This window comes from Salvelinus fontinalis, chromosome 9, assembly GCF_029448725.1.
Source record: "Salvelinus fontinalis isolate EN_2023a chromosome 9, ASM2944872v1, whole genome shotgun sequence".
Classification (NCBI taxonomy): Eukaryota; Metazoa; Chordata; class Actinopteri; order Salmoniformes; family Salmonidae; genus Salvelinus; species Salvelinus fontinalis.
In genome coordinates, this window is record NC_074673.1 from 48,745,866 (window position 1) to 48,758,247 (window position 12,382).

Below are 12,382 nucleotides of genomic sequence, written 5' to 3' on the forward strand. Positions count from 1 at the left end.
TTTGTTACGTTACAGCCTTATTCTAAAATGGATTCAATTGTCCCCCCCCCTCAATCTACACACAATACCCCATAATGACAAAGTGAAAACAGGTTGAGAGTTTCTCCCATTGTTCTCTGCAGATCCACTCAAGCTCTGTCAGGTTGGGTGGGGAGCGTCACTGCACAGCTATGTTCAGGTCTCTCCAGAAATGTTCGATCGAGTTCAAGTCTGGCCTCTGGCTGGGCCACTCAAGGACATTCAGACAGTTGTCTTGGCCACTCCTGTGTTGTCTTGGCTGTGTGCTTAGGGTCGTTGTACTGTTGGAAGGTGAACCTTCGCCCCAGTCTGAGGTCCTGAGTGCTCTGGAGTAGGTATTCATCAAGGATCTCTGTACTTTGCTCCGTTCATCTTTCCCTCCACCCTGTCTAGTCTCCCAGTCCCTGCTGCTGAAAAACATCCCCACAGCATTAAACTGCCACCACCATGCTTCAACGTAGGGACGGTGCCAGGTTTCCTCCAGACGTGACGCTTGCCTTTCACGCCATAGAGTTCAATGTAGGTTTCATCAGACCAGATAATCTTGTTTCTCATGGTCTGAGTCCTTTAGGTGCCTTTTGGCAAACTCCAAGCAGGCTGTCATGTGCCTATTACCGAGGAGTGGCTTCCGTCTGGCCACTCTAGCATAAAGGCCTGACTGGTGGAGTGCTGCAGGTTGGTTGTCATTCTGGAAGGTTCTCCCATCTTCACAGAGGAACTTTGGAGCGCTGTCAGAGTGACAATCGGGTTCTTGGTCACCTCCCTGACCAATGCCCTTCTCCTCCGATTGCTCAGTTTGACCAGCTGGCCAGCCCTAGGAAGAGTCTTGGTAGTTCCAAACTTTTTCCATTTAAGAATGATGGAGGCCACTGTGTTCTTGGAGACCTTCAATGCTACAGAAATGTGTTGGTACCCTTCCCCAGACAATTCCGTCGACCTCATGGCTATGTTTTTGCTCAGACATGAACTCTCAACAGGTGTGTGCCTTTCCAAATCATGTTCGAATCAAGTTGTAAAAACATCTCAAGGATGATCAATGGAAACAGGATGCATCTGAGCTCAATTTCGAGTCTCATAGCAAAGTGTCATACAAAGGGTCATACTTACAGTGGGGAAAACAAGTATTTGATACACTGCCGATTTTGCAGGTTTTCCTACTTACAAATTATGTAGAGGTCTGTAATTTTTATCATAGGTACACTTCAACTGTGAGAGACGGAATCTCAAACAAAAATCCAGAAAATCACATTATATGAGTTTTAAGTAATTAATTTGCATTTTATTGCATGACATAAGTATTTGATCACCAATTCCGGCTCTCACAGACCTGTTAGTTTTTCTTTAAAAAGCTCCCCTGTTCTCCACTCATTACCTGTATTAACTGCACCTGTTTGAACTTGTTACCTGTGTAAAAGACACCTGTCCACACACTCAATCAAACAGACTCCAACCTCTCCACAATGGCCAAGACCAGAGAGTTGCTTAAGGACATCAGGGATAGAATTGTAGACCTGCACAAGGCTGAGATGGGCTACAGGACAATAGGCAAGCAGCTTGGTGAGAAGGCAACAACTGTTGGCGCAATTATTAGAAAATGGAAGAAGTTCAAGATGACGGTCAATCGCCCTCGGTCTAGGGCTCCATGCAAGATCTCACCTCGTGGGGCATCAATGATCATGAGGAAGGTGAGGGATCAGCCCAGAACTACACGGCAGGACCTGGTCAATGACCTGAAGAGAGCTAGGACCACAGTCTCAAAGAAAACCATTAGTAACACACTACGCCGTCATGGATTAAAATCCTGCAGCGCACGCAAGGTCCCCCTGCTCAAGCCAGCGCATGTCCAGGCCCGTCTGAAGTTTGCCGATGACCATCTGGACGATCCAGAGGAGGAATGGGAGAAGGTCATGTGGTCTGATGAGACAAAAATAGAGCTTTTTGGTCTAAACTCCACTCGCCGTGTTTGGAGGAAGAATAAGGATGAGTACAACCCCAAGAACACCATCCCAACCGTGAAGCATGGAGGTGGAAACATTCTGCAAAGGGGACAGGACGACTGCACCGTATTGAGGGGAGGACGGATGGGGCCATGTATCGCGAGATCTTGGCCAACAACCTCCTTCCCTCAGTAAGAGCATTGAAGATGGGTTGTGGCTGGGTCTTCCAGCATGACAACGACCCGAAACACACAGCCAGGGCAACTAAGGAGTGGCTCCGTAAGAAGCATCTCAAGGTCCTGGAGTGGCCTAGCCAGTCTCCAGACCTGAACCCAATAGAAAATCTTTGGAGGGAGCTGAAAGTCCGTATTGCCCAGCGACAGCCCCGAAACCTGAAGGATCTGGAAAAGGTCTGTATGGAGGAGTGGACCAAAATCCCTGCTGCAGTGTGTGCAAACCTGGTCAAGAACTACAGGAAACGTATGATCTCTGAAATTGCAAACAAAGGTTTCTGTACCAAATATTAAGTTCTGCTTTTCTGATGTATCAAATACTTATGTCATGCAATAAAATGCAAATTAATTACTTAAAAATCATACAATGTGATTTTCTTGAGATTCTGTCTCTCACAGTTGAAGTGTACCTATGATAAAAAATTACAGACCTCTACATGCTTTGTAAGTAGGAAAACCTGCAAAATCAGCAGTGTGTACAAATACTTGCTCTCCCTACTGTATGTAAATAAGGTATTTCTGTTTTTTATTTTTAATACATTTGATAAACATTCTAACAACATGTTTTGGCTTTGTCATTATGGGGTATTGTGTGAAGATAGATGAGGGATAAAAATAAAAAATAAATTATAATATGGCTGTAACTTAACAAAGTGGAAAAAGTCAAGGGGTCTGAATACTTTCCCGAATGCACTGTATGCTATGGTAATTACTGTACTTGCATTTATTTACTTTTTGCCTGCCCTAGACAATGTTTCAGAATTTGCGTGCAGTCCATAATATTTAGGTTGGGGGAAAAGCAGAAGCAAAACATTATTGAAGTCAAACGTTGTGGTGCAAGGTCCAAAACTATTTGCTATTGTTTTCCCTTTCAGAAACTGACACAGTCCTTACTGCTAAAGACTTAAACAGCAAATAGACCGGTAGTTTATGTACACATTGTAACATTATCGGTAGGCTACTGCTGCTGTGCGATAGGAGCGTGACATCATTGCCTATTTAATCTCAGACTTCTGTTGTGGCATTCTTGCGTTTGCAAACATTAGCTAGCTAGCTCAAAAATGTTGTAGGATCATACCAAGAAAAACCTTTCAAAGTCGAATGGAAAGTCTGTGCCACACCCGCGGATTATTCAAGGGTGGGAGGACGGTATGAAAAAATGGCCACATATCACCTACGAAGACATCTTCAATTATTTAGTCTCGTCTACAGTGTTGCCAACTCCTCAGTAAGGAAAGTAGCTATTGGCTGTCCTAAAAGTCGCTAAATAACATCATCACCTAATTTGCATAATTGGCCATGTGCATGTAATTGTGATGGATGCTGTAGGAGAGAGGAATAATGTCGTGGGAGAGACAAAGAGACTACAAATGAACTTTCTTCTGTCGATTATTGTTTTTTTTTATGTCACAATTCCAACCCTCCTCCTTTATCCGGGCTTGGGACCCTACAATTTAAAAGGAAACTGTGTAAACTAGTCAGCTGTGAACACCATGTAAACTAGTGTTCTGTACTGTAATTGACTATTCTACCAGTAGTGCTTTGTTGAAGGTGCAGAATGCTGTGTATGGAGGGTTGACAGGGGTGTCCTGTACAGATGAGCAATGTCTGTGGAACTCGTAGACGCAGCGGAATTTATCTCCAAAAATGCTTCTCTGACAGCACCCCAGCCGCTTCCCCATATCTACCTCCAAATCCTGCGTACCATTCCCACAACACACTTAAGAAGAGTTTGGAAGGGGCCAATGTTCCAGTGGGGAGCCTTCTACAGCTAAACCAGTCAGTCATCAGGTAACAGCAGCAGCCACGCAGCTACAGCAGCCTCATGGTGAACACGGCATCAACATGCAGTGACAGAAATGCTTGTCATTTTATGACGTTTATGTTACGGTGGAGGAGTGTAAGTGTGCCAGCTTGGAGGAGGTCACCAAAGCACAGAGTGCCTCCCGTGCGTGGTATGAGGCTCGTAAACTTCGGATCACTGCTAGCTCAGCAAAGAAGGTTCCTGTGCGCACCTCAACAAATCCCGACAACTGTGCAGGAGCGTCTCTTCCCCAGCTTCCACGGGAACTCCGCAACTACATATGGCAAGGGGAATGAGCAGGTGGCCGACACATGGACGGAGAGTTAAGGGTTTAGTCTGGAGAGTAGAGGCACACTAGTGAGTGTCAAGGAGCCAGATGGAGTGTTCAACTCTCAAGAACTTCTAGAAATCAAATGTCCTGTTCTGAGTAAGAAGTGTGATTCTCTGACTGAACTGTTCTCTGGCAAACTCACTGATGTGAAGCTGGTGCATGGGGTTCCTTAGCTGCAGCCTAATGGAGCCCGTGGGTACTACATGCAGGTGCAAATAGGCATGTTCTACACAGAACTGGAGAGATGCAAACTGCTTGTCTGGGCTCCATCCGAGCAGATTGTTATTGATGTGCCTTTTGATGTGAAGTTCTGTGCTGATGTTATCCCTGAACTGAGGGGATTCTATTTCACACATTATGCTGCCAAGGATAGTAGATGACTAACGTCAGGCAGACTAACTCTGCTCCAAATATGTTCATCTGTGATATATAGGGTCCTAATACTTCTGTGTTTTTAAATAGTTCCTATATGTTGTGCCTTGTAATGCTCTCTTGTCAGCTCTACCTTATTATCTAAGCAGAACTCTTGATTGGTGTTTTTTTTGTCTTGCACACTTCTCTTCATATGCACATTTACCTGATTTATATTTGCATAATTCTTGGTGTTTATTTTATATCTTGCCTTGTACAGCTCTCATCCTACATGCCTCCAGTTAACTCATGATTTAGGAATATTATTTATTGTACCTTGTATAGCTCTTTTCATATGGCACTTCATGAACTTATCTAAGTATACCATAATTCATCTTGCACTTGGCAGATTGTGGTGTTAATAAAAACACTATGAAATTCTACTCTTTTCTTTGATACTTAACATTTTGAAATGAAGGACAAGGTGGCATGTCTTAAGGGTGTTTTCAGTTTGATTCTGGGTTTGGTTTTCAAGGGCACAAATTAAGAAAACAATGTGACACTTCGTAAACAGTTGTCTTCCCTCTTGGTCTGTCAGAGACATTTTGGTGTTGAAGAAAATGCATTTTAAATAGATTGAAGAAGGCATGATCACTGCACCTATTGAATGCCTGTAATTATCAGGACCAGGCAAAGTGTAGGAACATTAAAACGATTCAGATTAAATAGGAAACTATATATACACACACTGTTTCTCATGTGGATGAAATTATAGTGTATATAGTTACATTTCATATGTATGAACATTCTCACTGCTCACTCGGCATCCTCATGGAGCATCTCACCTTGCATGTTAACAAGTGCTGCACATATTCTGAAGGACTTTGTCCATTTTGTGCGTCAGGTTGATGGGAACAGTCTGGGAGAGGATTTTGAACACCTTGAGTCGTCTCATAACTCTCTCAACATGTATAGGTACATTAGCTATCCTTCTCGTGACATCCTCGTCAGACAGCTGGTCTCCTTTCCGAGTGAAGGCTGGTATGGTAAGGTTTTACCTTCCTCTCATACAGCAGATCTCAGATGGTGAAGCCCCTGCCTGCGTTTCAAACTCAAAAGACACACCCTCGTCCACTTACCCTCGGCTTATACCCTTGGGGGAATACCCGCGGCCATTTTTGTCGTCGGTCCAAATGATTAGCCAAGCAAGGGAAGTTTGCAGCGTAAGCCCCCCAGCCCTCGTTTTTAATGGAGTTTGCGAGTGTACAATTATGTTCACTTAGGGGCCTGGAACGCCCCATAATTCAATTTGCGATGATTGTACCTCCGCTAAGAAAAGTCAGCCAAAACTTAAAACCTCAACGTCCCTATGGAGTCAACATACAAGTGTAAGTACAAACATGTAAGTGTAAATAAGTTAGAAATTGTGCTACTAATGCACAAACACCTCTCGTAAAAGTAATGATGTTTTTGTTTGGTTAGCTCTTGGAAATTGTAGAAATAAAACATTTTCCTTCAGAAGTTCCAGTTAGGCAGGCTAACGTGAGTTAGCTAATTGATTTTCTAGCTATCATACAGTAGGCGTATATGAATAATTCTATAGTTAATAAGTAGACATGCACTCGTAATTGACTGTAGCGCATATAAAGCACCCACATGCTACCCGTGACTGAAAACAATTGTGGCGGGGCGAAAGAGTGACGGATTTCCGGTCAAGGGCGGTCCATTTCAAATGAATTCCTTCCTCCCTCACCCTGCAAGTGTAAACTTGGAAGTCCCCCACAAAAAAAACGCCCATATTTCCGTTGTAAATGAGGTGAATTTTAAGGCAGGACATAGAGACCCAATAAACTACTATTAAACTAAATATTGAACAACAATTAGTATTTTGCATCGAAGTGTGGGCTGTAGCATTTAGCTTACTTTTAAATTGTTTTGAATATACAATCAATCTTGCAAAATGTGTGGACAGGCACTCACTATAGGCAGCATGCATGTTTAGTTAGAAACAGTCTGCCCATACCTCTACAGAAATGTGATCAAAATTGCCATTCCTCTTTCTTTAAGAAACTGCTGTTGCCGAATGCCAATAGTTTCAAATTATACAGCAAAGAAAGGACATTGTCACCATAAAAGGTGAATGGGGGTGTTTTCCAGGCAGAGTTTTAATGCTTGATCACACAGTTTTACAACGCGTCTGGTTTATAACGGGAAATATGTGTATGTATGGCGTGTGCCATGTTTATAAATCTCTATATTTTTGTAAGTGAGCAAACATTTTCAGAAATGGCGCACAAAGACTTTTAGTGTGAAATGTACGGCTATAAATGAGGCCCAAGGACTTTATGTTTAGAGGGAAACTGGTACTGGCAGGCAAAACAGCCAAATACTCTTTCTAAACATTAATCAATTCTCAATTGTGTTACGTTCTAGAAACATAAAGACCTTTACTTTCATATCACATCAACATTATTTCACAAGCGCAAAATAGATACTGTTTTAACCGGGTTTAACACCATTGCAGCCAACAGTATTTTCTGTTACTGTAACGGCTTTCTTCCTGGGATGAAGGAGAGGACCAAAACGCAGCGCGGCTAGTGTTCAACATGATTTAATAAAGATAATAACGTGAACACTACAAGCAACAAAACAATAAATGTGAAAACCGAAAACAGTCCTATCTGGTGCAGAACACAAAGACAGGAAACAATCATCCACAAACAAACAGTGAAAACAGGCAACCTTAATATGGTTCCCAATCAGAGACAATGACAAACACCTGCCTCTGATTGAGAACCATATTAGGCCAAACAACAGACCCAACATAGAAACACAAAACATAGAATGCCAACCCAGTTCACGTCCTGACCAACTAAACAAAGACTAAACAAAGGAAATAAAGTCAGGAACGTGACAGTTACAACAATTTTCTGGCATCCTTTCATCCGTTACACAAAGGTGTTCGGAGCAGTCTGTTTTCCGTAAACAAGTGCTATTACCAGGAAATATGGCCGTGTAGGAACATTTACCCTATAAAGGTGTGTGTAGTAATTGAACATTTTATTATTTATCGCTAATCTGAACGATAAGGTCCTACCGCAAGCGATGCGTGTTAACGTTCCGACTGAGCGTCGGAGCTCTTAACAAAACCCCTCCGGATGGAAGATACCTTCTTGAATAGACGCTAACGTTAGTTACCGTCTATGGATAGGCTAGTCCACAACCAATTATTTGTTTAGCCATTTTCGACAATTACATATTCACCTTACCTGTGTATCCAAACCCTTTGAGTCATACAACACCAAACTTGAAAGAAGACTTACTTGTAAAAGTGGTTGTTGTATTGCCTTCTCCTACAGTTGTTTTATCTCCAGCCACTGCAGTGACTGTGAAGCTGTACTGCACTCCAGCAGTCAGCCCAGTGATGGTAGTGGAGGTTCTTGTGGTATTCATACTGACACCAGTCCCCTCTACTCTATAGAATGAACTGTTTCCCTTTGGTTGAGTCCAGCTCAGATACACAGACGATGTTGTGGTTCCAATCACACTGAGGTTGCCGACAACTCCGGGCTCTGTAGAGCAAAATGGAGGGAAAGGAGTGAGGAAAAAAACATTTTGCTCTACTTATTAACCAAGATAAAAGAAAAATACCCTGAGTGTACAAAAAATGACGAACACCATCCTAATATTGAGTTGCACCCCCTTTCGCCCTCAGAACAGCCTCAATTCATCGGCATGGACTCAACAAGGTGTCAAGCGTTCCACAGGGATGCTGGCCAATGTTGACTCCAATGCTTCCCACAGTTGTCAAGTTGGCTGTAAGTCCTTGTGATGGGGGACCATTTTTGATACACACTGGAAACTGTTGAGAATGAAAAACCAGTGCGCCTTGCATCTACTACCATACCTTGGTCAAAGGCACTTTAATCTTTTGTGTTGCCCATTCACCCTTTGAATTGCACACATACACAATCCATATCTCAATGCTTAAAAATAATTATTTAACCTGTCTCCTCCCCTTCATCTGGATTCACCTGGTCAGTCTATGTCATGGAAAGAGCATGTTTTATACACTCAGTGTATTTGGTATTTAGTATACTGTAAATAGTATGTTTATATTCAACTAAAACATTTAAAATGTAGTTTTTGACCATTTGACATCATTGGGCTTTAGTCGTACTTGTGTATACGTATACTGTGCGAGGGTCGCCTTCTGTTATCTTGTCCTGGGCGATGGCAATGACCTTGAGTGTGTACTGGGTCCCTTGGGTCAGGCTCTCTATGATGGCAGAGGTTGTGGATGTATTAAGTTGGTCCTTCCCTGTTCCTCCGTTATGAAACTCCACCCTGTAGCCTGCTGCCTCTCCTGTAGGCTTGGTCCAGCTCAGAGACAGCGACGTGGTGGTCTGAATGACAGTAGGGGTTGCGATGACAGCAGGTTCTGTTTGTGAAAGAGGAGTAGAGGGGGAGAGAAAGAGGGGAGCAAAAGAGAAGGTTGTCGGTGAAGAGAACAATCGAGAAAGGCAGAGAAACGCCAGAGAAGAGTCATCTGATATTCCAGGTTAGTCTCCAGCTCAGTTTGAGGCAAAAAAAATCTGCATAAAGCAATTTTCAGTGAGACTTACTTGTGGCTTGATTTGTTACATAAGCAACTCCTTCTGTCATGTTATCTCCAGCCACTGCAGTGACTCTGAATGTGTACCAAACTCCGGCAGTCAGTTCATTGATGTTGAAAGCTGTCTCATGTGTACTTGTATTCATAGTTTTACTGCCATCAGTCCACTCTACTCTATAGAAGGATCTGTTTCCCTCTGGTTCAGTCCAGCTCAGAGACATAGACGATGTTGTGATTTCAGAGACAGTATGGTTCCTGATGATTGCGGGCTCTGTGCGTGCAAGAGAGGGGCAGGAATCATAATTATTTATTGAATTCTTCATTAAATGAGGAGAAGCCTGCTACTTTTACACTTCTACTGAAATGTAAGGTAAGTATGTAGGGTGCAAAAGTCATTCCTCTAAAAGCATAATGTAAAGATTGATAGCATGATCAATTTAATGAAAAGTTTTGGGGCAATTATTTGTTTTGTTTTTTACAGTATCTTACAGATATACTGGTAAAAAAGTATGGGTAATCCTACAGTAATCTTAGCAGCAATGACTGCAGAGACCATGACTCTGTACTGCACTCCAGCAGTCAGCTCAGTGATGTCAGCGGTTGTCCCACTGGTAGTTGTATTCACAGTTTTACTGCCATCAGTCCGCTCTGCTCTATCGAAAGAGCTGTTTCCCTCTGGTTCAGTCCAGCTCAGAGACACTGATGATGTTGAAAGGAAATAAACTATAGATCACCTTTACTCCACACACAGAGATACATACAAAGCTCTCCCTCGCCCTCCATTTGGCAAATCTGACCATAATTCGATCCACCTTATTCCTGCTTACAAGCAAAAACTAAACCATGAAGTACCAGTGACTCGCTCAATACGGGAGTGGTCAGATGACGCGAATGCTACGCTACAGGAGGGTTTTGCTAGCACAGACTGGAATATGTTCCGGGATTCATTAAATGGCATTGAGGAGTATACCACCTCAGCCATCGGCTTCATCAAGAAGTGCATCGACGACATCGTCCCCACAGTGACCGTACGTACATATCCCAACCAGAAGCGATGGATTACAGGCAACATCCAGATCGAGCTAAAGACTAGAGCTGCCGCTTTCAAGGAGCGGGACACTAATCCGGAAGCGGGACACTAATCCGGAAGCTTATAAGAAATCACGCTACGCCCTCAGACGAACCATCACACTGGCAAAGCGTCAATACAGGATTAAGATTGAATCCTACAACACCGGCTCTGACGCTCGTCAGATGTGACATGGCTTGAAAATTATTACGGACTACAAAGGGAAATATGGCCACGAGCTGCCCAGTGACGAGAGCCTACCAGACAAGCTAAATGCCTTTTATGCTCACTTTGAGGCAAGAAACACTGAAGCATGCATGAGAGCACCAGCTTTTCTGGATGACTGTGTGATAACGCTCTCAGTAGCCGATGTGAACAAGACCTTTAAACAGGTCAACATTCACAAAGCCGCGGGGCCAGACAGATTACCAGGACGTGTACTCAAAGCATGCGCTGACCAATTGGCAAGTGTTTTCACTGACATTTTCAACCTGACCGAGTCTGTGATACCTACATGTTTCAAGCAGACCAGCATGTCCTTGTGTCCAGGGAAACTAAGGTAACCTGCCAAAATTATTACCCTCAGTACCACTCACGTCTGTAGACATGAAGTGCTTTGAAAGGCTGGTCATGGCTTACATCAACAGCATCCTCACAGATACCCAAGATCCACTCCATAACGCACCAACAGATCCACAGATGAAGCAATCTCAATCGCACTCCACACTGCCCTTTCCCACCTGGACAAAAAGAACACCTATGTGAGAATGCTGTTTATTTACTACAGCTCAGCGTGCAACACCATAGTGCCCACAAAGCTCATCACTAAGCTAAAGAGCCTGGGACTAAACACCTCCCTCTGCTACTGGATCCTGGATTCCTGACGAGCCGCCCCCAGGTGGTAAGGGTAGGCAACAACACGTCTGCCACGCTGATCCTCAACACTAGGGCCCCTTAGGAGTGTGAGCTTCGTCCCCTCCTGTACTCCCTGTTCACCCATGACTGCGTGGCCAAACACGACTCCAACACCATCATTAAGATTGCTGATGACACAACAGTGGTAGGCCTGATCACCGACAACGAGACAGCCTATCGGGAGACAGCCAATAGGGAGGAAGTCAGAAACAACAACCTCTCCCTCAATGTGAGCAAGACAAAGAAGCTGATCGCGGACTACAGGAAAAGGAGGGCCGAACAGGCCCCCATTAACATCGATGGGGCTGTAGTGGAGCGGGTTGTGAGTTTCAAGTTCCTTGGTGTCCACATCACCAACAAACTATCATGGTCCAAACACACCAAGACAGTTGTGAAGACAGCATGGTAACACCTTTTCCCCCTCAGGAGACTGAAAAGATATGTCATGGATCCCCAGATTCTCAAAAAGTTCTACAGCCGCACCATCAAGAGCATCCTGATCGATTGCATCACCACCTGATATGGCATCTGCTCGGCATCTGACCGTAAGGAACTACAGAGAATAGTGTGTCCGGCCCAGTAAATCACTGGGGCCAAGCTTCCTGCCATCCTGGACCTTTATACTAGGTGGTGTCAGAGGAAAGCCCCAAAAATTGTCAGACTCCAGTCACCCAAGTCATAGACTGTTCTCTCTGCTACCGCATGGCAAGCGGTACCGGAGCGTCAAGTCTAGGACCAAAAGGCTAATTAACAGCTTCTACCCCCAAGCCATAAGACTTCGGAACAATGAATCAAATGGCCACCGGACTATTTACATTGACATCCCCCGCAAACCGCTGCTGCTATTCGCTGTGTATTATCTATGCATAGTCACTTTACCGCTACCTACATATACAAATTACCTCGACTAACCTGTACCCCCGCACATTGACTCAGTACCGGCACCCCCTTTATATATTCTCATTATTGTAATTTTATTGTTCATTTTTATAATTTTTTACATTAGTTTATTTGGTAAATATTTTCTTGAACTGTATTTCACAGTGAGATTTACACCTGTTGTATTCGGTGCATGTGGCAAATAAAGTTTGATTTGATTTAGAATTTCA

General features: G+C 43.6%; 1 protein-coding gene across 1 annotated transcript in view; it reads right to left on the reverse strand.

Annotated features, from left to right (window-relative positions):
• Nucleotides 1-12,382, reverse strand: part of ptprja (protein tyrosine phosphatase receptor type Ja) — a 63,138-nt gene that overhangs the window by 23,711 nt on the left and 27,045 nt on the right. The window contains exons 6-8 of the mRNA XM_055934645.1: nucleotides 9,300-9,560; nucleotides 8,855-9,115; nucleotides 7,998-8,246 (exon numbers count right to left, since the gene is read on the reverse strand). Coding sequence (XP_055790620.1) covers nucleotides 7,998-8,246; nucleotides 8,855-9,115; nucleotides 9,300-9,560 — 771 coding nt within the window. The remainder of the gene's footprint in view (nucleotides 1-7,997; nucleotides 8,247-8,854; nucleotides 9,116-9,299; nucleotides 9,561-12,382) is intronic.